This window comes from Xenopus tropicalis, chromosome 3 (genome assembly GCF_000004195.4).
Source record: "Xenopus tropicalis strain Nigerian chromosome 3, UCB_Xtro_10.0, whole genome shotgun sequence".
NCBI classification, from domain to species: Eukaryota; Metazoa; Chordata; class Amphibia; order Anura; family Pipidae; genus Xenopus; species Xenopus tropicalis.
This window is the reverse complement of record NC_030679.2, coordinates 27,408,666-27,436,616: the sequence shown is the minus strand read 5'-3', so window position 1 is coordinate 27,436,616 and position 27,951 is coordinate 27,408,666. Positions and strand designations below refer to the sequence as shown.

The window sequence follows — 27,951 nt, the reverse complement described above, 5'->3', positions numbered from 1 at the left end:
CTGTACAATGCCAGCAACATTTATATTCTCCTTCACATTTGCATTTCCAGTTCCTGAATCATCAGCATCAATTAAACTTTCAACTGGGACATTGTTATGAGGTTTTAGAAGAGCAAAATTACATTCACTTGGGTCCAGAGTTACACAAACATCATATGAGTATGGCAGCGGCAAAGTACCAGTATTAAACTGAGGAATAAAACTGGGATCTATTCGGGGATATGAGGCCATTGAGCTAAATGGTGTAGAAGTTTTTGGTTCTCTATATTTAGATATGACTGCAGACATCACAGCCAACATAAAGAGAAAAGAGATCAGCGCTATGGCGATTACTAAGTAAATCTGCATGTTTGACTGAGAGTCTGATTTCATGGGTTGGTTCTTTATCTCAGGAATCACATGCTGAAAATTATCAGCAACTACAAGAGTCAGTGTAACAGTGGCTGAGAGAGAGGGTGTCCCATTGTCCTTTACTATCACCACAACTTTGTGTCTCAAAACGTCTCTTTCTTGGAAAACTCGAGATATTCTGATCTCTCCTGTATATTGATCAATGATAAAATGTGATGTTTCTGAGTCCTGCAAAAAATGATAAGAGAGCCAAGCATTGTGGCCTGAGTCAGCATCCACTGCCACCACTTTAGTCACTAAAGTCCCTTGTTCAGAGGAGAAAGGAACCATCTCATACACAGAAGATCCACCACCATCAGATTGCGGGTAAAGAATTGTTGGTGAGTTGTCATTCTGATCAATGACACAAATTTTCACATTTGCACTAATATTTAAAGAAGGAGATCCATTGTCTTTTGCCATAATCTGGATTTGAAATTCTCTGTCCTGTTCATAATCAAATGATCTCTGTGCATAAATAGTCCCGGTTACTGGGTTAATGGAAATATAAGAAGCTGAAGAAAGCTCCTCTGTATTGATGCTGGTTATTGAATATGTAACTTTAGAATTTTCTTCACTATCCTTATCAGTTGCTAGGATTTTATAGATTGATGCTCCTGGCTGATTATTTTCTAGTACATATGCAATATAGTTTCTTTTTTCAAATACAGGTGGATTGTCATTTGTATCTGAAACATTAAATCTAATGGTTTTACTAAAAGACAGCGGAGGAGAACCTTTGTCTGTAGCTTGGATAGTAATATAATAATGTGAACTTTTTTCTCTATCCAGGGTTCCTGTTGTAACTATTTTGTAAAAGTTTCCAGATGATGACAATAGCTTAAAAGGTACTGTTCCTATGATCTGACAGTCAACCTCAGCGTTTTCTCCATAGTCTGGATCATGTGCTCTGATCAATGCTACCACAGTCCCAGGGGCTGACTCTTCAGAAACTGGATTGGTTATTGAGGTAAGTGATACTTCTGGAGGATTGTCATTTTCATCTAAGATCTGTATCAATACTTTTGCATGGGAGATCAGGCCACCACCATCCTTGGCTTGTACAGCGATTTCATAATTTTTCATTTTTTCAAAATCTAAAATGTCTTTTGTTATCACTTCTCCACTTTGTGGATTGATAGCAAATGCATTGGTGGCTTGTTTTGATGCAGAACTAAAAGAATATGTTAGCTGTGAGTTGATTCCTTCATCTTTGTCACTGGCACTGACATACAGAACAGTGGAATTCAATGGCATATTTTCATTTATGCTCACTTTGTATATCTCTTGAGAAAACATGGGAAAATTATCATTTGCATCTGTAACAGTGATCCTAATAAGGGCTGTACCTGTCTGCATGGGGTTTCCACCATCAAATGCTGTAAGAACTATTTCATAAAAGTTTTCATTTTCTCTATCTAAAGATGTTTTTAGCACAAGCTCTGGAAATATACTGCTTCCAGTATTTGTCTTTTCTGTTAGTAAAAAATGCTTATTTGTGCTGAGTTGATAGCTCTGTAGTGAATTAACACCAATATCAATATCTTCAGCATTTTCTAGAGCAATTTGTGTTCCAGGTAAAGTGGTTTCACTGATTTCTAACTCAACTGTCTCATGAATAAATCTTGGTGGATTATCGTTTATATCCTTAATTTCTACCCTAACATGAAAAATATTTAGAGGATTCTCAATCACAGCATCAAAGGTTAGAAAACATTCCTCTGTTGTTCCACACAGAGCCTCTCTGTCTATCCTGTCTGCAACATTTAAATGACCATTTCCAAGATTTACTCTAAAATATTTCTCTGAGATTTGAGAAACAATGCGTAGTTTTCTAATGGAAATTTCCTCCAGATTTAATCCAAGATCATTTGCTATGTTTCCTATTGATGAGCCTTTCGGCATTTCTTCAAAAATGGAGTAGTGTAGCTGACCTGAGACTGAATGAGAAAGACATGAAAACAGGAATGAAAAGATTACTTGCCATCTGAATCCTTTGCATTTCTGTGTTTGATGCATTTTCCTCTCTTCCATTCTTTGTATGAAAAATATCTCAGAGACAACAATCAAAATAAGTAAAATCCACTTCTTTGTGAGACGTTGAGCAGATATATCCTCTGCATGAGAAGCTAAAATGTTTGTGATCCCTCCTTGCAAATCTGCACTATGTCTGCTTTCTGGCAGTACCAATGGATCTCCAAGGTTTCTTAATATTAGTAAACAGCGGCGCTCTGAGGCACAAATGTGGAACTGCAGACAAATTGTATAGCTCAAAAACATCTCAATAAGCTTGTAAGGATGTGCATTTTTAAGAATATTTAAATGCTTCTAAATAAAGCATTTAAATCCCAATTAAACCATTTTTTCAATAAAAGCAACAATAATAATTTCCCAGAATGGAACTGCTGCATAAATGCCAACATATATAAACTGCAAGCTTGTACTTCCTAGGTGGTACAATATACTAAGTATTACACATGGCAACAGGACTTCTTTCCTAAGAAATACACATTCACTGCATGCTTTTTATTAATATGAAGTCAATAGCAACAGCATTATCATTCCAGTGGCCTTGAGTTGCTGTAAACTTGAGCACCCAGCACAATGAGAAGCACCCAGATCCACTTGGATCATTTTTAGGCTTATTTTGTTACTGCCACCTTACCCTAAATCTCTTTAGCAACTCAAATGAAACACAAAGCACAAGGTAACAACTGTCCCAAGCCATAATATAAAATGAACTAAAATTAATGTCATAACTTCACAATTGTTTCATAAGACACTAAATTAATGACTCAGCATTTTTATATATACTGTAATGCAGCGATCCCCAACCAGTGGATGTTGCTCTCAGTGCCCCCAAACCAGGTAGTTATTTTTGAAATTCTGACTTATTGGCAAGTTTTGGTTAAATAAAAACAAGATTTCCTACCAAATAAAGCCCCCTGTAAGCTGATAGTGTGCATAGAGACTGCCTAATAGCCAATCTTAGCCCTTGTTTGGCACCTCCATGAACTTTTATGGTGCTTGTGTTGCTCTCCAAGTCTTTTTACATTTGACTGCTAGAAAAAGATGGCTCTTTTTAGCCACAATGATTCTGTTAATGATGTCTCACAGAGAAAGACTATTGTAAGATGATAGAAATTTCAGCATTTAAAGAAAAAAATATTAATAGTTCTAAAATGTAGTAACAATTTATTAAATTTGTAGGTAAACAAGATTATTTTTACAAATCTGCAGCCCATATACCATTACAGAGAATAACTATTCTAAACATATAAGTCAAAAGGGATTCTGGGAACAAATTCCTTTAGGCTCTTAGAAAAATCCCATTTACATGGGTTTATCCTATAGGATACAGCTTACCCACTGGGTTTTAAAGCAGAAGCCAGGATAATAGCTGATCAGATTCCCAACTACAGACCGGTTTCGCCCTTCTTGGGGCTCATCAGTGTAGTGCAGGGTTTTCTGATCAGCTTAGGTAGAGCCAGGAGTGGGGATACACAAATAGGTCAAAAGGGTTGAGGATATACTGATCTTAATTTACATTTGAGGTCTCCCTATTTTACATTAAAGGAGAAGGAAAGTTATTTTAGCATTTTACTGCCAATAGATTTGCCACAATAGTGCCACCTTGAACACTATATTTATTCAGAACACTATATTTATTCAGCCTGAGTAGTAGAAACTGAGTTTTAGAAACTTTCTCTGTTTGTTTAAGATTGCAGTTGCCATTTTAGCTTGGTCTTCATAGCTTCCAGCTGTCTAGCCATTATAGCTCAGATTAAACATTCCTAAAGGTAGGGGGGATTGAGTTTTATAAATTCTTAAGGGAAAAGAAAGCAGTAGAAGGGAGAGAGGGGAGAACTGCACAGACTCTGGCCTCGGGAATGAAAGAGTTTTCTGAGAGAAGAAGTCAGACACCCGAACAACATGTTTACAAAAAAGGAGACAAGAAATTATTTGTTTCATTTGATAGAGGACTAAGTACAGCAATTCTGTGAGTGCTTATGGCTGTATTTACATAGACCTTTCTGATAAAGCTTACTTAGTTTTTACCTTTCCTTCTCCTTTAAGGCTCCTTTATTAAGCAGATGCAAATTTGGTGCAAAGTGCAGTTGATTACCCACAATGAAAAATTATTTTCTAGAACTGCCATCCAATAATCCAATATAAATCTTTGAGCTTGCACTGGGTAGTGGATAACATGCTTAATTCCTACTTGCAGCCACTATGTACGGAGTGGCATATGGTGAGGACAACGACATCCATTTGTATTATCTTCCTTTGTGCAACAATCAGTAAAGGCAATAACCATCACCTACAGGAACAACACACAGCAGAATGTCTGTTCTAGCAGGATGTTAAGTACAGGGCACCCTTGCCCCAATGCTCAATGCATCTAACACTAGGGGGCACATTTACTAATCCACGAATCCGAATCACGAATGGGAAAAAATCGTATTGGAAATGAAAATTTTGTAAGATCGTAAATATCATGAAAATGCTTACGAAAAAATGGTATTAGTCACGATAATATCGTATTGGCGATCCGAAAGTCACGAAATTTTCGTACCGAACAATTGTAAACAGCGGTAAAACCTTTCCGATTTTTTCGTGCAAACATCCAAAAAAGTCATGCAGCGTAAAAAGTTGTGCGAACGCCCGAAAAAATCGGCGAAAATACGCTGGGAGCGTTTGTGCTTTTGTAAATGTGCCCCTAGGTGTATATTGTTTCAATGTATGCAACAGTGTGCCCATTATGGTGCCTACCACTGTACCCACCTCATATTAAATGAGCCCATTGTGTTAAAATGTCATCACAAATTGTTTTATGACAGCAGTAATTGCTTACTCTAATATTACAGGCACTCCCAGCACAGAGACACTCTGAGGTTCTTATTTCTGGAAAAAATAGGGGACCATCCATCAGGAAAGTAATCCTTGTCATGACAAAATCTACAAAATGTTAAGGGAAAATGAATATTTATAACTCATCTACTTGGGATTGTCAGATTGATAAAAAATTACCACATCATTCACTGTATTGTGCAAATCTCCTCAAGTGACTGGAAAGTATCTGTAAAAAACCAATATGTACTGTATTCTAGCCATATAATAGCATTAACACTAAAAAGAAAGAAGGGACTGCAAACAATCAAAAAAATGTATTATCAATGTTCTCCCAGAGCTACACTACATTGTGCTAAAAAGAAAAATATGCAGGATAGGATATGCAGATCCCATTACATTAAAACTAATGGTAACAATATTGCTATCACTTGTGACCATAGGAAACCTAGATGAAAGTTATACTGCTGTATTGTTCTAAATTACAAGTGATTTGTAATCTAAATGGATAATCATGCAATTACAGATTAGCTGTCAAATTTGACTTTTAGCCATATTCACAAATACTAAAACAAAGACTCACCTGCACAATGCCAGCTGCAGGTGCAATGTCTTTTTCATTTCCAATTCCTGAATCATCAGCATCAATTAAACTTTCAACTGGGACATTGGGATGAGGTTTTAAAAAAGCAAAGTCCCTTTCGCTGGAGTCCAGAGTTACACAAACATCATATGAGTATGGTAGCGGTAGAGTACCATTATTAAACTGTGAAAGAAACCTGTGATCAGTTTGGGGATATGTGCTGAGTGAACAAAATGATGCTGGAGATTTTGATTCTCTATACTTAGATATGATGGCAATCATCACGCTCAGCATAAAAAGAAAAGAGATCAGTGCTATGGCGATAACCAAGTAGAGTTGCATGTTTGACTGAGAGTCTGATTTCATGGGTTGGTTACTAATTTCAGGAATCACATGCTGAAAACTATCAGCAACTACAAGAGTCAGTGTAACAGTGGCTGAGAGAGAGGGTGTCCCATTGTCCTTTACTATCACCACAACTTTGTGTCTCAAAATGTCTCTTTCTTGGAAAACTCGAGATGTTCTGATCTCTCCTGTATATTGATCAATGACGAAATATGATGTTTCAGAGTCTTGCAAAAAATCATAAGAGAGCCAAGCATTGTGGCCTGAGTCAGCATCCACTGCCACCACTTTAGTCACTAAAGTCCCTTGTTCAGAGGAGAAAGGAACCATCTCATATGCTGCAGAACCACCAGCATCAGCCGATGGATAAAGAACTAATGGTGAGTTGTCATTTTGATCAGTGACACATATTGTCACAATTACACTGCTGTTCAGAGGTGGAGATCCATTGTCTTTTGCCATAATTTGGATTTGAAATTCTCTGTCCTGCTCATAATCAAATGAGCGCTGAGCATAAATAACTCCAGTTACTGGGTTAATGGAAATATAAGACGATGGAGATGGCTCCCCAGTATTCATGTTGATAATGGAGTAGATGAGCTTAGCATTTTCTTCACTGTCGTTATCTATTGCTTGGATGCTGTATATTGAGGCTCCTGGTTGATTATTTTCTGGTATATATGCAAGATAGTTTGGATATTTAAATACAGGTGGATTGTCATTGATATCTGAAACATCCAATGTGATGGTTTTCCTAAAAGTAAGTGGTGGAGAGCCTTTGTCCGTAGCTAGAATGGTGATACTATAGTGGGGGCTTTTTTCTCTGTCCAAGGTGCTTGTTGTTACAATTTTATAGAAATTCCCAGAAGATGATGACAATTTAAAAGGAACTGTACCTATGATCTGACAGTCAACCTCACCATTTTCTCCCGAGTCTAGATCATGCGCTTCAATTAATGCTACCACAGTGCCAGATGGCGAATCCTCAGAGACTGGGGTAGTTATTGAGGTAACTGATATCTCAGGAGCATTGTCATTTTCATCTAAAGTTTGGATTAATACCTTGGCATGGGAGACTAGGCCACCACCATCCTTTGCCTGCACAGATATTTCATATTGTTTTGTCTTTTCAAAATCCAAATTTTCTTTAGTCATAATTGCTCCACTTATAGAATTGATGATAAATGTATTTAGGATCTGTTTCGATGATGTACTAAAATAGTATCTGATTTGTGAGTTGATACCTTCATCTTTATCATTTGCACTGACATAAAGAATGGTAGAATTAATTGGGATATTTTCATTTATGCTAACTTTGTATACTGCTTGACTAAACACAGGCAGATTGTCATTAAAATCTGTAACAGTAATCCTAATGAGAGCTGTCCCAGTCTGCACAGGGTTTCCACCATCAAATGCTGTGAGCACTAATTCATGAATATTTTCTGTTTCACGATCTAAAGGAGTCTCTAGTACAAGTTCTGGGATTGTATTGCTGTCAGTGCTGGTACTTTCTGATAGTACAAAATGTTTATTTGCACTTAATTTATAATTCTTAAGAGAATTTGTTCCCACATCAAGATCTTCTGCCTTTTCTAAAGCAAACAGAGCTCCTGGTAGTGTGTATTCACTCATTTCTAGCTCAATTATTTCATGAGCAAATCTTGGGGGATTATCATTTATATCCTTGATATCAATCCTTACATGAAAAACATTTAGGGGATTTTCTATCACAGCATCAAATGTTAGGAAACAATCCTCTGCTGTGCCACACAGAGCCTCTCTGTCTATCCTTTCTGCAACATAAAGGTTGCCATTTTCTAAATTGACACTGAAATACTTTTCTGAAAATCGAGATATAATGCGAAGTTTTCTTACAGCTATTTCCTTGATATTCAGTCCAAGATCATTTGCTAAATTACCAACTGATGAGCTCTTTTGCATCTCTTCAAAAATTGAATATTGTAGCTGCCCACAGACTGACTGACATAGACAAGAAAAGAAAATAGCAAATACTACTTGCCATTTGATCCCATTGTATGTCTGTGCTTGCTGGATCTTCATTGCAGCCAATCTTTGTAAAAACATAGGTGATATATCCAAAATGAATCTTCCTGCTTGCTTTGTCCTCTGCCTTGTTAGAATGCTTAGAAAATATGAATGGTATTTCTAGGTTGTGCCTAGTAAGTGTCCAAAAGATTTCCACTGTTTTCATATTAGTGAACAGCGGCGCTGTGAGGTTTAACTGAGGTACTGCAGACTAATTCCAAAACCAAGCGTCATCTATAAAAATCACAACAATTTCTACATTTTTCTTATCACTAGTGCTATACTAATGTAATAATGCAACACAAATAGCCAAAAACAGTTATTATATGTACAGGAAAAAAAATTTAAATTAAAATTTTAGTCTTATCAAATGAAAACGTTTGAATGTATGTACATAATCATTAATCCTTTTCCAGTATAAAAACACAAAAATCACAGGAAAAATGGCATCCATAATTTGGTTACAGACATATAAATAAAGGAAGAATACGAAGGGTGTCCACAATAGCATTAAAGGAAAAATATGACATATAAGCCAATTTATTCGATTTTGAGGTTGAGGGAAAAATGCAATTGTCAAAAAAATTGAAACAAATGAGACAAAATATTCACAGCCTTGTTTTTTCACAGAAAAAACAAAAGTAAGAATCACATTGTTCCATTCATTTCAATGGGGATGAATAACTTGAATATTTTAATAAACTGGAAATATGAATAAAGTTGTTAGATACAATTCCCAATGACTTTTATAGAACCTCACTAGGTTTAACTTGCTGAGTTTTTTTTCTGCCGGCTTTTTGCGTTTGTTTTTTTTCATAAAACCCCGACTACTTGAGGTTTGAGAAAATACTAGTTCATACCGTATATTTGCATTTTTGACAAGAATTTCCACATTAGAAATAAGCCCCATTACCTTTACATTAAAATCTGATATGACTTTATCTGGCATTTACTCTTTTCAAGTACAATGTGTGTACAAGTTTTAACACCACGGAACTGCTGTTTGACATAAGCAATGACAGATATCAATACCCACATTAGAATGTTTATTTTTTTGTTGGTAATGGTTTTGCCCATTTGTAATACAAATGTTAACACAGTGAAATATTTAATTATGAATATTATAAAAATAATTGTGACACTGTAAGTCAGACAAGATATAATACCTTCCTCTTATCAAATCCAAGCAACTATGTGTAAAATTGTGTAATTACTGCTGGAGAATATCCCCTCTGAACTTTATTGAACTGCAATGCAATATCTGGATTGCAAAATAATGCCTCCTTCCCACTTAAAGTCAGAAAAGATATTAGTATTGACGCCCCATAGAAAATACATTGATGAAATGGTGGATAATGGGGAATGTATTCATGGCAATCAGGAATATGTGTAGAGAGTATGTAGGTAACAGGCTATCACTCTTAGTCTAATATAACAAACTAAGGAAAAAAGCAATATGTTGAGCGGTGTTAGTGACCCTAAAGGACATGTGATTTAAAGGTTCTTGTATTGCGCTTTCAGTGTTTCTAAGCCCCCAATACAATTTTCATTATGGAGGACTAAGGACCAAGCAACACTGGTATGCTAACCAAAATATAATTTAAGGGTCAGAAAAAGTAAATTCGCATACTATTCACTGGCAGCATTCAGTATAGTCACAAGAGGCTAATCGACATTAAACTTATTAAGTAAACATTTCTAAAATCTGGCACTCACCAAAGCATAGAGCTAAACAAACACAACCATCACACAGTGACATTTGCCATACATAGAAAGCCAGGTGGCCATGTAATGGACCAATGCATGCTGGAATAATCATTTTACCTTCTGGACAGCAATTAAATCACATGGGGAGCAATCCAAACCCATAACCAGTGGAGTGCTTATATGGCCCAGTGTAATCATAAGCCTGGGGTGGTTACACACAGGCTGATAGATATATAAAGATGTTTTGGAACCATATATGGGGGTAGGTTGTAGACTTTGCCAAGACAACAGGCATGATAGGTATTATCTTCTTTTAAATTGATGAAATAAAATGTCAGAGGTTAGTATATTACAAACCAAAAAACATGTAAGCAGGCCCAATGCATTTTTGCCATGGATTTGCATCCATGGCTCTTCCATTCAAATATACAGGATAAGAGTATTAAAAGACAGCTTGAACTTCCACAATGATAAAGACAGAAATATTTTTTATATGCACATAATAATCCACTGGGGGCACATTATTCTATATCTTTCAGCCTTCAGTATTACACACAATCTACAATAATGTATACATATGTAGTTATGAAATATTTGCTACTATATAACAACCACAACATTTTGCACAATATAAAGTGACTTTAAAAGTATTACTTTGGAAATATGATAATAAAAACCATTAAAATTAGTGATGAGCTATTTTTTTCAACAGGCATGGATTTGCAGCAAAATTCTGAATATCGCCATTGGTGAATTGTTTCACAAACACCCACTGACTTTAATGCATTAAGAGTCATGGTTTTCAAATTATAGCAAATTATAAAATTACTAAAAATTCAGACCATTGAGAATCCCATACTGTATATACTCGAGTATAAGCCTAGTTTTTCAGCACCCAAAATGTGCTGAAAAAGTCACCCTCGGCTTATACTCGAGTTGGGTGCCATGGGTCCCTCCAAACTAGCACCCTCTGTCCTTTGTGTGCAAATTAGGCCAACCGCAACCAGACTCTCCAGTGCCCTGGCCCACTCCCACTAGCAGTACTTATTTCCCCTTATGTGTCCTCTGGGACCGGGTCTGCTGCCAGGTTGCCAATGTGTAATGAGCGTGGGTTAGTACTCATATTGTTTTTGTTGACCCTCTTCTTCACTTACAGAGCTAGTTTACTGTTTTTCTTTGAAATAAATATTGAAAAACATATACCCCACTGATACCTCAATTAATGTAATTTTATTGGTATTCATTTTTATTATTAAAACTTAGCAGTAGCTGCTGCATTTCCCATCCTAGGCTTATACTCGAGTCAATAAGTTTTTCCAGTTTTTGAAGGTGAACTTAGGTACCTCGGCTTATATTCGGATCGGCTTATACTCGAGTATATACGGTAGTTAAAAACAAAACTTTAGTTTAATGACTCACCTGCACAATGCCAGCAGCTGGAGCAGTCAAGTTTTCATTTCCAGATACTGAATCATCAGCATCAATTAAGCTTTCTACTGGGACATTGTGATGAGGTTTCAGGAAAGCAAAATCCCTTTCACTTGAATCAAGAGTGACACAGACATCATAAGAGTATGGTAGGGGCAAGGTACCAGTATTAAACTGAGAAATAAATCTAGGATCAATTTGAGGATAAGCACTCATTGAACTAAATGATGCTGGAGATTTTGATCCTCTGTATCTTGATATGATCACAAAAACCACAGTCAACATAAAAAGAAAAGAGATCAGTGCTATGGCGATGACCAAGTAAATCTGCATGTTTGACTGAGAGTCTGATTTCATGGGTTGGTTCTTAATCTCAGGAATCACATGCTGAAAATTATCAGCAACTACAAGAGTCAGTGTAACAGTGGCTGAGAGAGAGGGTGTCCCATTGTCCTTTACTATCACCACAACTTTGTGCCTCAAAACGTCTCTTTCTTGGAAAACTCGAGATGTTCTGATCTCTCCTGTATATTGATCAATGATAAAATGTGATGTTTCTGCATCTTGCAAAAAATGATAAGAGAGCCAAGCATTGTGGCCTGAGTCAATGTCTACTGCCACCACTTTAGTCACTAAAGTCCCTTGTTCAGAGGAGAAAGGAACCATCTCATATGCTGCAGAACCTCCAACATCTCCTGATGGATAGAGAATTGTTGGGAAATTATCATTCTGATCTACAATACAAATCCTTAGATTTGTACTGCTGTTCAGAGATGGGGAACCATTGTCTTTGGCCATGATCTGGATTTGAAACTCTCTTTCCTGCTCATAATCAAATGATTGTTGTGCATAGATAATACCAGTCACGGGATTAATAGAAATATAAGAGGCTGAAGAAGGTTCCTCTGTGTTGCTGCTGATAATGGAATAGGTGAGTTTAGCATTTTCTTCAGTGTCTTTATCTATTGCTTGGATACTGTATATTGAGGCTCCTGGCTGATTGTTTTCTGGTACATAGGCAACATAGGTCAGTTTTTCAAACAGAGGTGAATTATCATTTATATCAGAAACATCTAACCTGATGATTTTCTTAGCTGTTAGTGGTGGGGAACCTCTGTCTATTGCTTGAATTGGGATGTTGTAATATGGACTTTTCTCTCTATCCAAGGAGTTTGTTGTAACAATTTTGTAGAAATTTCCAGATGATGACAGTAATTTAAATGGTACTGTGCCTATAATCTCACAGTCAACTTCACCATTTTCTCCAGAATCAAGGTCATGGGCTTTAATTAATGCTACCACAGTGCCAGGTGCAGAGTCCTCAGAGATTGGGGTATTTATTGATGTAATTGTTATCCCTGGTGCATTGTCATTTTCATCAATGATTTGTATAAGTATCTTGGCATGGGAGACTAGGCCACCACCATCCTTTGCCTGTACAGATATTTCATAATGTTTTATTTTTTCAAAATCCAAATTTTCTTTAGTTTTGACTTCACCACTGATGGAATCAATGATAAATGTATTCATGGCCTGTTTTGATGAAGCAGCAAAATAATATGTGATTTGTGAGTTGCTTCCTTCATCCTTATCATTAGCACTAACACGAAGAATAGTAGAATTCACTGGGATATTTTCATTCAAACTCACAGTGTACACCTCTTGAGTAAATATAGGAGCATTATCATTAAAATCTGAAACAATAATCTTAATTATTGCTGTACCAGTTTCCACAGGGCTTCCACCATCAAATGCTGTGAGCACTAATTCATGGATGCTTTCTGTTTCACGATCCAAAGGAGCCTCTAATACAAGTTCTGGAATTGTACTGGTGTCAGAGCTGGTCCTTTCTGTTAGTACAAAATGTTTATTTGCACTGAGTTTATAACTCTCCAGAGAATTTTTTCCCACATCAAGATCTTCAGCCTTTTCTAAAGCAAACCTGGCTCCTGGTAGTGTGTTTTCACTCATTTGTAGCTCAATTATTTCATGAGCAAATGTTGGGGGATTATCATTTATATCCTTGATATCAATTTTCACATGAAATACATTTAGGGGATTTTCTATGACTGCATCAAAGGTTAGAAAGCATTCCTCTGTTGTCACACACAGAGCCTCTCTGTCTATCCTGTCTGCAACATATAGGTTGCCATTTTCTACATTTACTTTGAAATATTTATCTGAAATATCAGAATCAATACGAAGTTTCCTAAATGCAATCTCCTTAATATTCAACCCAAGATCTTTTGCTAAATTTCCAATTAATGAACCTTTTTGCATTTCTTCAGAAATGGAATACTGAAGCTGCCCACAGACTGAATGACATAGAAATGAAAAGAATACAGAAAACATTACTTGCCATCTTATTCCATTGTATGTCTCTGCTTGCTGGATTTTCATTTTAGCTCTCCTTTGAATTTGAGATATCCAAATAGAAATGTCTTTCTATATTTATAATCCAATTGCAGACATATAAAAAAGGCAAAATCCTCTTCTCTGTGAGACCATCAGCAGACTCAGAGTCTCTGACAAGGTTTTTCAGTTGCTCTGTGTAAATCTGTTTAGGTTCTGCCTTATGGAAGTGGCCAGTGGATCTTCATTTCTAGTTTCTTATTAGTAAACAGCGGCGCTGTGAGGTACAATTGTGGTACTGCAGCTAACACATACATAGATAACCCTTCATGTTTGTACAAATTGTGCTCATTCTCAATTTACTTTATAAATCCTGGCCAGTAGTAATAAATGGAATCGTTTTTAGGAAAGCTTTATATGTGTAGCAGAAAATGACTGAGATATGCTCTAAACTATTCAACTGCTCAAAAACTCTGTAAATAATATGTTCCTGCAAGTCAAGGTGAGTTTGGCATACACTATCACTTATGTATCTGTATTGTCATATAAGGTGGACAATGTATTGATATTGCTTGATGATTAATTCAAAATGTTTTCAATACCATAAGATCATCTTATGTTATGCTCTTTTTATATTGTTGTAAAAACAAACCGTTATTAGGAAAATTTGAGGATCACAAGTGTAAGACCCCTATAAGATTCTGAACGTTTAATAGGAACTACTAATCAGTTGATTTGAAATCAAATTGGTGATACAGAAGTAAGAACTAAAGAGATAGGGCACATGTATGGCTGAAAGTGCAGTGAGCCAAGTGCAATAGCAAAAGCAATTGCCATGTTTTTCCTACAATACAGCATTTTCCCAGAATTCCAGCATAACTGAGATTGTAGAAGGAAACATGCTTGGCACAATTGCACTGTGCCTAAAGCAACTGCATCTGATTCACCAAAATGACGCAACTGCTCATTTGTTACTGTGTTGCAAATGAAGCACAGCTGAATCGAATATTCTCAGAATCTGCCTGGCGCCATTTCCGATGTTCACTGGTTTTTATTTCTGGTATTTGCTGGTGCCATATAAAGAGTTTGCTGTGTAATTGATACTTGTGCCCTATTCCTTTGGTGCAACTGAACTGCAGTGACTGATGCAGGGAACTGAGGGAATCCTGAAGCTACCAACTAGTCAGGAAGTGGCGGGAGCTCCAGGATTCCCATAAGTCAATAGGTGCAGCAAAGCTCAATTGAAAACAGAGGGCAGGAAGGACTAAGCAGCACAACTATACAGAAGTGAAAGGAGTGCATTTTAACGCAAATACCTTTAACGAAAGTGGTTTTATGTGCAACTGACTGTGAGGAATTAGCTGCTCCTTTAGTAAAGAAAGCTGAAAACCAATTTCATAAGAAACAAGGCGTTTTTGCTTATGTGGCATTTTTAACAGTGCTACAAAACAGCTTAAGCACCACCCTGTTATAACAAAGTCCTAGATATTACAACCAGCAACTTCAGGGGCAGATATACAAATGATGCCTAGGTGCCTAGCTGGTTATGGTTTACCATACATCTGTATATATAGAACACAGGTTTTGTCAAAGATGAATTTAGCACTCACACTCATGATGAATTCAGCACTCATGCCTCACAGTGTACAAGACCCAATCTACATGGGTGCTGGTGCCAAATGACATAAGCATGACATCAATACTCTCTGTTCAGTGAAAAAAAACTTTCAAAAATAAATATCAAAGAACCAAATAAAGTGAATAACCCACAGTTGAAAATAAAGTAAGAAATGTACTGCTGATATCTGATGCAAACATCCAATAATATGAAAAAGTGACATTTACAAACCACAACCAATATCTAGTGATCTAGTGCACACACACACAAACACACACACACACACACACACAGAAATGATTGATTATCACACTTACATCACTCTTTCACTAGATTAAGCACTTGATTTCAACTAATACAACTTTAAAGCATGAGAAATCTGTTCAAAATAAATAGGTCCAAGCTTATGTGACCTTTCATAAAAACCCAGTTCTAGGTAAGTTTCCAAACCTTCAGGAGAAATCCCACATAGGCAATATGTGAAATTGTTAGGGTGAATGTACTATTTTTGGTGTTTCTCAGTAGCCATTTAGAAATATTTTATTACTCTGGTAGAGCAGCAGCCGTTCATGTGCCAAAACACAACTTGCACAAAAATACATGTAAATAGTCAACATTTACTTACAGATTTATTTACTTATGTAACTATTTGTTAGATGGGCGGTACTATGGGAAAGTAATGGTTTAACAAATTATTGTCTTAAAAGAAAATTGACCTTTCCATTAAACATAATTGCTTGGGTGACCTATTACAAGCAAACAGCCAAGACTGTTGATGTGTGTGAGCCTGATCATTTTCTATGGTTAAGTAGTGATGTGTGAAATTATTTGGATTCGCGTTTCACCAAAGTGAAACAAAGCAAAGTGAAATAGGACAGATTCGCTCATCACTAATGTTAAGTATACAATAAACAACATTGTTTGTAGCTGTGCATGGATGTTCTTGTACTGTTATTTTCACTACAGATTCCAAAAAAATTAACAAGTTTTAGCATCTGTAACAAACTATTAAAATAATTATGTTTAACAATTCAACAAGGAGTCTTGCAGACTCCATTGTTTTAAATCAACTGGAAAAGCTCTATAGCACATCTGTTGAAAATAATATTTATAAGACACGGTACATAGCTAAATAGTTACACAGTCAAAAACATAGGTCCACCAAGTTCAATCGTTTTGTCCTCATAACATGTGCTTAACTGCTACTTGATCACAATGAGGTTAGAGTACCTCCCTGTTAATATTAACCATCTCTGACATTTTGTTAGATTCCTAATGAAGAGTGGCAACTTTACCAGAATTTACAATCTTTCCAAATTATTACCAAATAATGATACATGACAGATAGTTAATGGTGTTTGCAAATAAAGCTGCAATGTTTAAATGAATGAAGCAAAAAAAACAGACATAATATCAAGAAGAAAAGAGCTGCATATTAAGTATAGGAAATACTGTAGGAAGTATGGGTACTTTGCTAAATTGTATCTACAATTTTAACAACCTTCCCCCCAAATGATAACCAAGACTTATGGGCTTATTTATAATTTAATTTTTCGAGTTTGTGAATTTGAGTTTGATTTTCTAAATTGAATAAACTCACATATCAAATTCTTGCTTATTTATTAATAAGGAAAACTTGTTTAAATAAAAAACTTGAATATCTCAAATTCTTTGAGTTTACAAACACTTTGAAAAACTTGAGTTTGAAAATATGACTTGACTTAATAACTCATCAACTAAATGCATTATGTCTTTGTTATCCAGAACAACGTATGGCTTTTTCTAACACTGCATTTGAATAATAAGAAATAATAACAACAAAACCAGGAAAGTATTAAAGAAGAAGCAAAACAGCCCATCAAAGTCAATGTAAAAATCAGACACAAAAATAAACAAGTAAGCCTTCCTTCTGCAAATGTTCTCTTGGAAAATGTGTAAACAACTGTCAATACTAGTGATGAGTGAATTTTTTCACCAGGCATGGATTCGCAGTGAATTTTAGCATTTTGGCATTGGAGAAAATTTGCATCAAAAAAATTAGGCGTCCGTCAAAAATGTTGTGGGTGTGCCAAAATAGGTGTGGTCGCATCAAAATTGATGGGGCCGTGTCAAAAAGAGTCGGGTATAACAAAAAAGTTGCATGACAAACAAATGGGCACAATTTTTTCACCATTTAACTAATTTTTCTGTTGTTTCCCAAATTTTTGTGCGTCAAAAAAGTCATAGGCGCATCAAAGTAGGTATAGTCACATAAAAATGGGCGTGGTCATGCCAAAATGGGCATGGTCACGTAAAAAAAAAGTTGCTAGCGTAAAAAAATCACACAAACAAACGCATTTCGCTAGTCAATGAAACATGAATAACTTGTGATGTAATGTACAATCACATTTCAGTCAGAGAAAGGTAACGCAACTGTACAAGTTTGGAATTAGAAGTAATGTCGCTCCATGTGGGACAGGTATATGGTACACAGAACTCCAACCCCAGCCACCTTAGTGTTTAGTGCTTGGTTTCTGCAATCTCTTTGTTAAAACAAGATTATAGACTATTTGTAAATGTCTAATTGTATTCAAGTATTCTTTAAAATAGTATTGTTTTCAATCTCAATTCAATTTTATGTACAGCAATGTAAGGATTCTACATTCACAATGTAAATTTTAAAAAAAAATACTCACCTGAGTAAAATAATTAGGAGGCAAAGTTTCTGTTATGTTTTCATTTCTGAGTCCAGAATCATCAGCATCAATAAGATTGTCTGTTGGGATGCTTTGATTTGCTTTTAGGAAAGTAAATTCACTTTCGCTTGGATCCAGAGCCACACATACATTATATTGCTGAGGGAAAGTCAAAGTTCCATTAGGGGCATTTGTATAGTTATTAAGAAACTTGGAATCAGAATAAAAAGTTGTGCCAAAGGAACTAAATACTGGAGTAGATTTTGATTGTTTATACTTTGACACAACAGCCATCATGAGTGTTATAATAAATAACAAGGAAATCACTGCTAGGGCAATAACTAAGTAAAATTGCATATTAGATTGTGAATCTTCATTAGAGGAATTGTTCTTGAGTTTGGGAACCACTGCATGAAAAGTGTCTGCAACTACAAGGCTTAGAGTAACTGTTGCAGAAAGAGGTGGTTGCCCATTGTCTTTCACCATGACCACCAATTTATACTTCAAAACATCTTTTTCCTGAAAGGTACGTGATGTCCTGATTTCGCCTGTGTGTTGACTGATGGTAAAGGGAGATGTTTCTGACAGTTGTATAAAGTGAAAAGAAAGCCACGAATTATGTCCAGAGTCTGCATCCACTGCAACCACTTTTGTAATTAAGGAACCTTGTTCAGAGGCAAATGGAACCATTTCAAACAGTGTGGAGCCACCGCTTTCTATTGGTGGATACAAAATTGTTGGAGTATTATCATTCTGATCTGTTATATGGATTATTAGAGTTGCATTGCTACTCAAGGGCGGAGATCCATTGTCTGTGGCTAATACTTGGATTAAAAATTCCTTATGGACTTCAAAGTCAAATGTTCGCTGGGCATAGAGCACTCCAGTCTCTATGTTAATGGAAAAATAGGATGATACTGAAAAATCTGTATTAGTATTTAAAATTGAATAGGTGACTTTAGCATTGTCTCCAACATCAAGATCTTTTGCATGCAGGCTGTATATTAAAGCTCCTGGTAAATTGTTTTCTGGCAAAAAAGCATCATAGGTAGGTTTTATAAATAATGGTGCATTATCATTGACATCAGATATTTCCACTCCAATCATTTTTTTGCTTGTACGTTGTGGATAACCTCTGTCAGTAGCCAGAATAGTGATGTTATAAAATGGTGTTCTTTCTCTGTCTAAATTATTTGTTGTAACAATTCTGTAAAACCTTCCAGTTGATGATATTAACTGAAAATCTGCAGAATCTGTTAAGTGACAGTCAACATCTCCATTTTCTCCTGAGTCTTGATCATGAACCTCAATCAGTGCTATTACAGTCCCAGCAATGGAGTCCTCAGGAATTGGAGAAAATAAGGAGGCAAAATTGATCTCAGGTTCATTGTCATTTTCATCCATAACTTCTAACAGTACTTTGCAATGAGCAACCAGGCCACCTCCATCCTTTGCTTGTATAGCCAGTTCATAATTTTGAGTTGCCTCATAATCCAAGTGTTTCTGTATTTTAATTTCACCATTAAATGGGTTTATAGAAAACACATGAAGAGCATTATTTGTTGTTTTACTAACTGAATATGTGATTTGGGCATTTGTACCTTCATCTTTGTCACTAGCAGTTACAGATATTACTGTTGAGTTGACTGGCATATTTTCATGTACAGTGGTTTTATATACATCTTGAGAAAATACAGGGAAATTATCATTGACATCAGTAATAACAACCCTGATTAAAATTGTACCTGTTTTAACAGGGTTTCCTCCATCAAAGGCTGTTAATATTAACTCAAGGATGTTCTCTTTCTCGCGATCTAAAGATTTCTCTAGAACAAGTTCTGGAAATGTGCTGCCATCAGAGCTGGTCTTTTCTCTTAGTGTAAAATACTGGTTGTCACTGAGTTTATATGTTTGTACAGTATTAATGCCAATATCTGGATCCTCTGCAGTTTGTAACACAAACCGAGTTTCAGGCAAAGTAAGCTCTATCATTTCTAAATTGACAGTTTCATGGAAAAAGACAGGAGGATTATCATTTATATCCTGAATTTCAATTGTCACAGGAAAAACATTTATAGGGTTTGCTACCATTGCATCAAAGGTTAGGAAGCAGTTAGGTGCTGCCCCACACAGAATCTCTCTGTCTATCCTGTCCTTAATATAGAGGTTACCATTTTCTAAATCTATAGAAAAATATTTCTCTGAAACACGTGACACAATACGAAATCTTTGGTGTTTGAGTTCCTTAGTATCTAAGCCAAGATCATTTGCAATATTTGCTATAACAGAGTCTTTTCTTAATTCTTCAGCAATAGAATAATGAAGCTGCCCAGAGACTGAATGATAAAGCCATGAGAATAAGAATGAAATTGTTACTTGCCATCTGATATTCTTGTATGTTGGTTTCATTTTAAATCCAGAAATCCAGTTTCCTTTTAGATGTGCAATTTTTTCCCAGCATATAAAAAAAGACGAATATCAGAAGATTCTAGCCTGAGAAATTCCAAACATGTCTGTCTTTCTCTCTCCAGATCTGCAGTGTGAGTGAATAGTAGGAATTTCACTAGATTTTGTTTCCGTGTTCTTCTCCTTATTGGTGAACAGCGGCGCTTTGAGGCACAAATGCGGTACTGCATAACTGAAATTATGTTTTCAAACAAACCATTTCTTCATATCTCACATAAGTTTTTTTTCACTATTTAATATGCAAACATTTTAGAATAGATAGATAAGTATTTGGTATATTTATATACATTTATTTTTTGCTGGTTTCAGTCTATTATACAGAATTTTCAAGTGATTTGAAACTCTGCCATTCCTGCATAAAATAAAGTGAAGACTGTCAGGGGCATCTGACAATGCACCTATGCAAGGTCCCCGGAAAAATATTTTAACCCATTGACAATGTTTTGGACTAAGCTAAGAGCACATATGGCCCCATTTTCACTTTGCTATCATGGAATAAAGCTTAAAGAGTGGATTTTTTCTCTAAAGACAGTACTGCCTCCCTCAGTGGGTGTGGATGGTGAAAAGCATATGGGATTCACCTGGAATACCCACTAACCAGTCAGCAATTACTGTCTACTGCATGCCATAAAGCCATGTAAAGTAAAATACTTGATTGGATGGTAAGCCTCCAATGGTATCAATTTTATTGTAAAATACCATTCCATGGGCAGCAGCCACATCGCTTTTGCCTGCCCCCCTTACCCCCACTTGCGCGTGCATGCACCAAAATGCACAAATATGATTATATCATGGGGGTAGCACACTTTGTCAAGCATTGGCGGTGGTGTGGGGCAAGAAAGGGTGGCATTGGGGTAGGCAAAGGAAGAACCTACCTAGCGCCCCCATCATTGCATCCTAGGCAGCTACCTCTTCTGCCTACCCCTAGTTCTGGCCCTGCATTCAACTTTATTTTGGTTTTCCTAGAGATAATTGATGATACAAAGAAACAAACCTACAAACCTTCCACATGCTTAAAATCAGTTTTTTAAATATATATATATATATTTACATGTGCATACACTACATAATTATTTCTGTATTATAATAATTAGTGATGAGTGATGATTTTTTTACCAGGCATGGATTCGCAGTAAATTTCCGCATTTTGCTATTGGTGAATTGTTTTGCAAAACTTCAGTGACAATGTGCCGCAGAAAAATTTGTTGCGAGTCAAACAAAATATTGCAGTCACATAAAAATAGGTATAGTCGTGTAAAAATGGGTGCGGTCGTGTCAAAATAAGCGCAATTGTGATGTAAAAAACAGTCTTGGGATACCTGCGTTTCATGAATCTTTCAACGTTTCGCAAATTTTTCTGTTGTTTCGTTAATTTTTCGCCAAAGAGAAATGGGACAGATTTGCTCATCACTAATAATAATGCTGTGCCAATTACAACAGTCATATCTTCTATCACTTTAATGCTGTAGGGCTATTTGCACAAGAATCCTTGAAAATATTTTTTAGTATTTTGACATTATATTTAGTTTCAGTGCAAACTTACAGAGGTAAACATTGACTTACAACTGTTATTAATGCTAAACACACTTTAGGGAAAACAAACTATAATATTGTTGAATAGTAAACTTACTTAACACTTAACTTAATGTTCAGTCAAATATATTGGTAGAGGTAACATTCTGCAGAGAGCTTTATTTATCTGAATAGTTGGTATCTGAGCTGCCATACTGGCAACACTTAGCAAATGACATTATTTTACTCAAATATGCCATTGTACTCCAGCCATGTAGTTACAAACGTGAACAGATGATACCTTAGTTTAGCAATGCAAATACATAATTTTTTTTTTTAATCTAAAATGACTTATTGTGATGTCACTTATAGCAACTGTTTGAGTTTTGTTTTGTGCTGTTCTGAAGCAGGCAAACATACTCCACACACAGCAGTTTATTGGGCCAATCCTAATTATTTCTCCTAATGAGAAAACAACTGTTGACACATAGCAGTCACACTAAATTTCCATTTTAAGTATCTGTCAGCCCAATAAAGTTTACAATGTAAGTTTTTGCTAAAAGCAGTAAATGGAAAGACAATGCAAAAAAACAAATATCCTGACAGAGCATAGAATATGCTACAAGACACCAAGAGAAACAGTGGGTCATGTGACAAATTCAGATCATGGAACGCTAGTCTAGAAGTGAATCTAATCTCCTCCTTCAAAAGTTTCAGTGCGTCATACAAACAAAATTACATCACTAAGCACTGATTGTAACTGATGACATCGCTAAGCCCCGTTTATAAGGGTACAATTTACAGGATATTTATTGCTTTTATGTATTATATATAAACTACTAGGAACATCATCAAGTCAGTACAATGCAGGCAAAACCAGTAGGCCATTAGTCAATATATTTCAAAAATAAACTCTAAGTTCCAGGTAAGGCAGGATATACTCCATAACCTGAAAGAACATAACATCTAACAACATAGCCCCAACAAATATTTACATCCCATAATAGCTTTTTAGTGTACACAACACTATAAGGGTTTAGCTAAAAAATGTCTTACACCTCTGTAGCCTTAATCTCTCATTGTATGAAAAATTCACAGTGAGGGCTTTTTAAACCCTACCCTGCCTTAACAAATGAATCAGACTTTTTTAAGCATTTAGCTTACAGATCCACACATTTTCCCCTGGTATATTAATACAAAAAACACACAAAATATATTTAAAATATGTATGTTAAACATAATATATAATAAATGCATATTTAGTTGCTTTATAAATCGGGAAAGGTCTTATTAAATGTAATAAACTAAATATCAAACAATAAGCACTTGTTTGTCATAATTCACTTCTGCATTGCCCTTCCCCTTCTCTTCTGTACCTCCCTCCCCTGTTTAATTAAAATAATAAAGAAAGAATATTAAAAAAATAAGGCGATTTCATTAAAATGTTTAATCTAATAATTGATCACATAACATATTTTCAAAAATGTTACTGTAATTTAGTTCAGGCAAACAGATTCCCATGGAAATGTTATTTTAGATGAAATTACTGCATACTTCCCAACCTTTTAATTTAAAAACAACACTATTTAGGGCCTGATCCACCATTGTTTTATATTTGGACATGCTGACATCCATTCAACCCCCGCCACTTGCAGAAATTTTTTGACTGTAGTAAAAACTGTGACTAACAGAAAGTAAGTAATAAATGGCCAATCATGGTGATAAACCCACTTATTTTTTCTGATTAATTTGATCAACATTACAGCAATCACAAGAAAGAGTAATAATATAAAATATCCTTTCAGGCACCACGCACATCGCCTGTTGGTCATACAGTTCAGTAAGCAATAGAGGAATTTTATGGTCTAACAGTTATGAAAGCATGCTTAATATAAAGTATATGATAATTATTACTTCTTAATAATTCTATTTATAGAGTATAATATTAACTCACCTGCATAGCATTGCTGGGTGGCATAATATCTTTTACATTTTCAGTCACAAGTCCTGAATCCTCAGTATCAATAAGATTGTCAATAGGAACATTCAGATTTGACTTTAGGAAAGTAAAGTCACTTTCAGATGAATCCATAGCCACACAAACATTGTAGGAGTATGGAAGAGGCAAAGTCCCGTTATTAAACTTAGAGAGTATACTGGGATCCACTTGAGGATACAAATTTGTGCTTAGAGATCCAAAAGCTGGAGGGTTAGGCTCCTTACACTTTGACACAACCACCAAGACAACAGTTAAAATAAACAGCAATGATATCAAAGAAAGTGCAATCATCAAGTACAATTGTAAACTTGATTGAGGACCTTCATCAGTGATCTGATTACTATGTTTGGGGACCACCTGTTGAAAATGGTCTGCCACAATAAGGCTTAATGTAACAGTTGCTGAGTGGTAAGGATTGCCGTTGTCCTTTACCATTACTACCAGCTTATGTTTTAAAATATCTTTCTCCTGAAAGACATGAGATGTCCTGATCTCCCCTGTGTGCTGACTAATGGTGAAGTGAGATGGTTCTAACCCTTGTATAAAATGATAAGAAAGCCAAGAGTTATGTCCTGAATCTGCATCCACAGCCACCACTTTAGTTATTAAAGTACCTTGCTCAGAAGCAAAAGGGACCATCTCAAAGAATGTTGAATCCCCATTTTCTGTTGATGGATACAAGATTTTTGGTGCATTATCATTCTGATCTGTTATATGGATAATAAGGGTTGCATTGCTATATAGAGATGGAGATCCATTGTCTTTAGCCAATATTTGCATTTGAAACTCTTTTTGTTGTTCATAATCAAATGATCGTTGAGCATATAGAACTCCAGTTTCTATATTAATGGAAAAATAAGATGACACTGGGAAATCCTCTGTATTTGCATTTGAAATTGAATAAATAAGCTTTGCATTGTCTCCACTATCTACATCTGTTGCATGAACTGTATATATTGATGCTCCTGGTAAATTGTTTTCAGGCAAATATGTGGTATATAAAGATTTTCTAAAGACTGGTGGGTTGTCATTGACATCGGATATATCCAGTTTGATGAATTTCCTGCTGGAAAGCTGAGGAGCTCCTCTGTCAGTAGCCAGAATTGTGATATTATACCAAGGGACTTTCTCTCTGTCCAAGGGACCTGTGGTAATAATTCTGTAGAATCTCCCTGAAGATGATACTAATTGGAAAGGTGCAGTGCCAATTATCTGACAGTCAACTTCTCCATTTTCCTCTGAGTCTTGGTCAGAAACTTCAATCAGTGCTACGACAGTGCCAGGTGCAGAGTCCTCAGGAACAGGAGTAGATATTGAGGCAATGGACATCTCAGGAGCATTGTCATTTTCATCTACAATTTCTATTAATACTTTTGAATGGGCCACAAAACCACCACCATCTTTAGCTTGTATTGACAATTCATAATTTCTTTTCTCTTCAAAGTTCAAAGTTCTTTTACTTTTAATTTCTCCATTTGTAGGACTGATGCTAAACATGGAGGTATAAAGGCTATTTTCTGATGATTTGCTGAAGGAATATGTGATTTGTGCATTAAGACCTTCATCTTTGTCTGTTGCATTAACAATAAGAACCGTGGAATTGATAGGAGTGTTTTCACTAATGCTTGCTTTATATACAACTTGATTAAATACGGGTAAATTATCATTAGCATCAGTGACAATGACTCTGATTAAAGCAGTGCCAGTTCTTACTGGGTTTCCTCCATCTGAGGCTGTTAGGATTAATTCATGGATATTTTGACTTTCACGATCTAGAGGTTTCACTAATATAAGTTCTGGAAATTCAATCTCTTCAGTGCTAATCCTTTCACTCAGTGTGAAATACTGATTGTCACTGAGTCTATATGTCATCTTCGAATTAATGCCAATATCTGGATCTTCTGCATTTTGTAAAGCCAGTTGTGTTCCTGGTGTGGTTGATTCAATTATTTCTAAAGTGATGGTGTCATGAAAAAATTTTGGAGGATTATCATTAATATCCTGGATTTCAACTTTAACACTAAACACATTTAAAGGACTTTCAACCATTGCATCAAAGGTTAGGATGCAGGCAGTTGCTGCCCCACACAATGTCTCTCTGTCTATCCTGTCCTTAACATATAAATTACCATTTCTTAAATCAACAGAAAAATATTTCTCTGAAACACGTGAAACAATATGAAACTTTCTGGCTGTCAGATCTCTAACATCTAACTGGAGATCTTTTGCAATATTTGCTATAACAGAGTCTCTTTTCAATTCTTCAGCAATAGAATAATGAAGCTGCCCAGAGACTGAACAGCAAAGAATGGAGAATAGGATACAAAATGTTACTTGCCATTTGATTCCATAGTGGCTCAGCTGAGTTTTCTTCTCATCCATTTTCAAAATATAATATAGAATCCCTGTAAGAAGCACAGCATGTATAATCCAGAGAAAAATATAGGATTCACTTCACTTAATAAGTGGACAAATACATATTTTCTGCCCACTGTTTATGGTAAAATCCAAGATATGTCTTCCTTCCTTTGTAACAGATCTGCAGTGTGAGCAAGTAGAATGAATATCACTGTATCTTCAATTCCACATTTTCTCCTTCTTGGTGAACAGCGGCGCTCTGAGGCGCAAATAGGGAACTGCATTGTTGCAAAATAATTCAGTGTAGCTTATATATAAGAACTTTTTAAAAACATTTGTAAATAATTTCTTTTTAATGTATTAGACTTTTGTTATTGCATTTATTTTATTTTATATTTATATTATTATATATTAAGAACAAACTGGATACCCACTGTATAAAAATAAACAGAAAAATATATTGTTTTTGTATTTTAGTACTCTGACTGTCTTGTCAAAAAGTTTAACCAAGAGGCACAGAACTTTACTACAGACCTATACTTTTTCATATGTACCATACAGTTGCCTACGGATCAGAATTATTGGTTTAATGTTTTTATAATAAAATAAATATGACTGTAGGTTGTTGAAAACTGATGTTGGCAAACAGGCTACATGATATAAACAAGAGAATATTTTAATGCCAAAATATTAGCTGCAAAAAGAGACAAGCCACACACAACAGTGATTATGTCTGTAAACCAAGATGGGAAGACCTGTTGTCTTAAGTAAACAGTATAACTATAATATATATTATGTTATTTGTAACACTGTATTGAAAAACATTTGTGTAATTACCTGTATAATAAATGAACTACAGCCTTTACAATGCACCTACCTAAGTTACATGAATGTTAATAGATAGATGATAGATAGATAATAGATAGATAGATAGATAGATAGATAGTACAGCTTTCATTATGACTTGAATACAGAGAAATATAGAGAAGTATAACTGGTCCAATGGCTGGACCTTTTTACAGAATAAGTCAGAACATTTTCTATGGCAATGTCAATGGGGGATTGTAGATGTTGGTAGATGTATTGTATCTTCCATTTTTAGGAACAAAATAATGTTCACTCAGGAGTCAAAATAAGGTTCACTCAGGTTCTATACCATTTACTTACTTGCTAATTTATAAAAAAATAAAATAGATGTACTGTAGCTCCAATGTTAAATAATGTGCCAACTCAAAAAAGCTTAAAAAAGATCTTACATGTCTGGCTTATGCCCATGACACAAGTCTTTTACAAAGCATAATCTTTCATGCCAACAGGACTAGGTATGTTTTTAGATTTGTATTTGTTTGCTCATAGTATACATACTAAATCTTATTGCTAGAGAACATTGCCTTATTCCAATGGACAATGCCTATTTCTCCTTGAATTCAAACTGTACAAAGGCAGCATTGCAGTGCTGTCATGTGACATATACCACTGTAGGTTGTTGCAACCCGAGCAATATACGATAGACAAAAATATGACTGGTAATTTATTAAAAGGTGGGTAGAAAGAAATACAATGTAGGTAGGCTGTCCATTGCACCATGCCCTTCCTATGATTATTTTCCAATATTCCT

The 27,951-nt window shown here is 35.6% G+C and overlaps 1 protein-coding gene across 19 annotated transcripts in view; it reads right to left on the bottom strand.

Moving 5' to 3' along the window:
- The window catches only part of LOC101733947 (protocadherin gamma-B5), a 249,548-nt gene that overhangs the window by 138,530 nt on the left and 83,067 nt on the right, over positions 1-27,951 (bottom strand). Inside the window, exon 1 of one of the 19 annotated variants that reach the window (XM_031898768.1) lies at positions 23,931-26,533. The exons of 14 other annotated variants lie outside the window; for them this stretch is intronic. In XM_031898768.1, coding sequence (XP_031754628.1) covers positions 23,931-26,357 — 2,427 coding nt within the window. In that variant the 5' untranslated portion in view covers positions 26,358-26,533. Of the gene's footprint in view, positions 2,527-5,824; positions 8,323-11,344; positions 13,908-17,998; positions 20,547-23,930; positions 26,534-27,951 lie in introns of those variants that run through there. 4 more of the 19 variants (XM_031898777.1, XM_031898776.1, XM_031898763.1 and 1 more) reach the window with 4 other exon arrangements.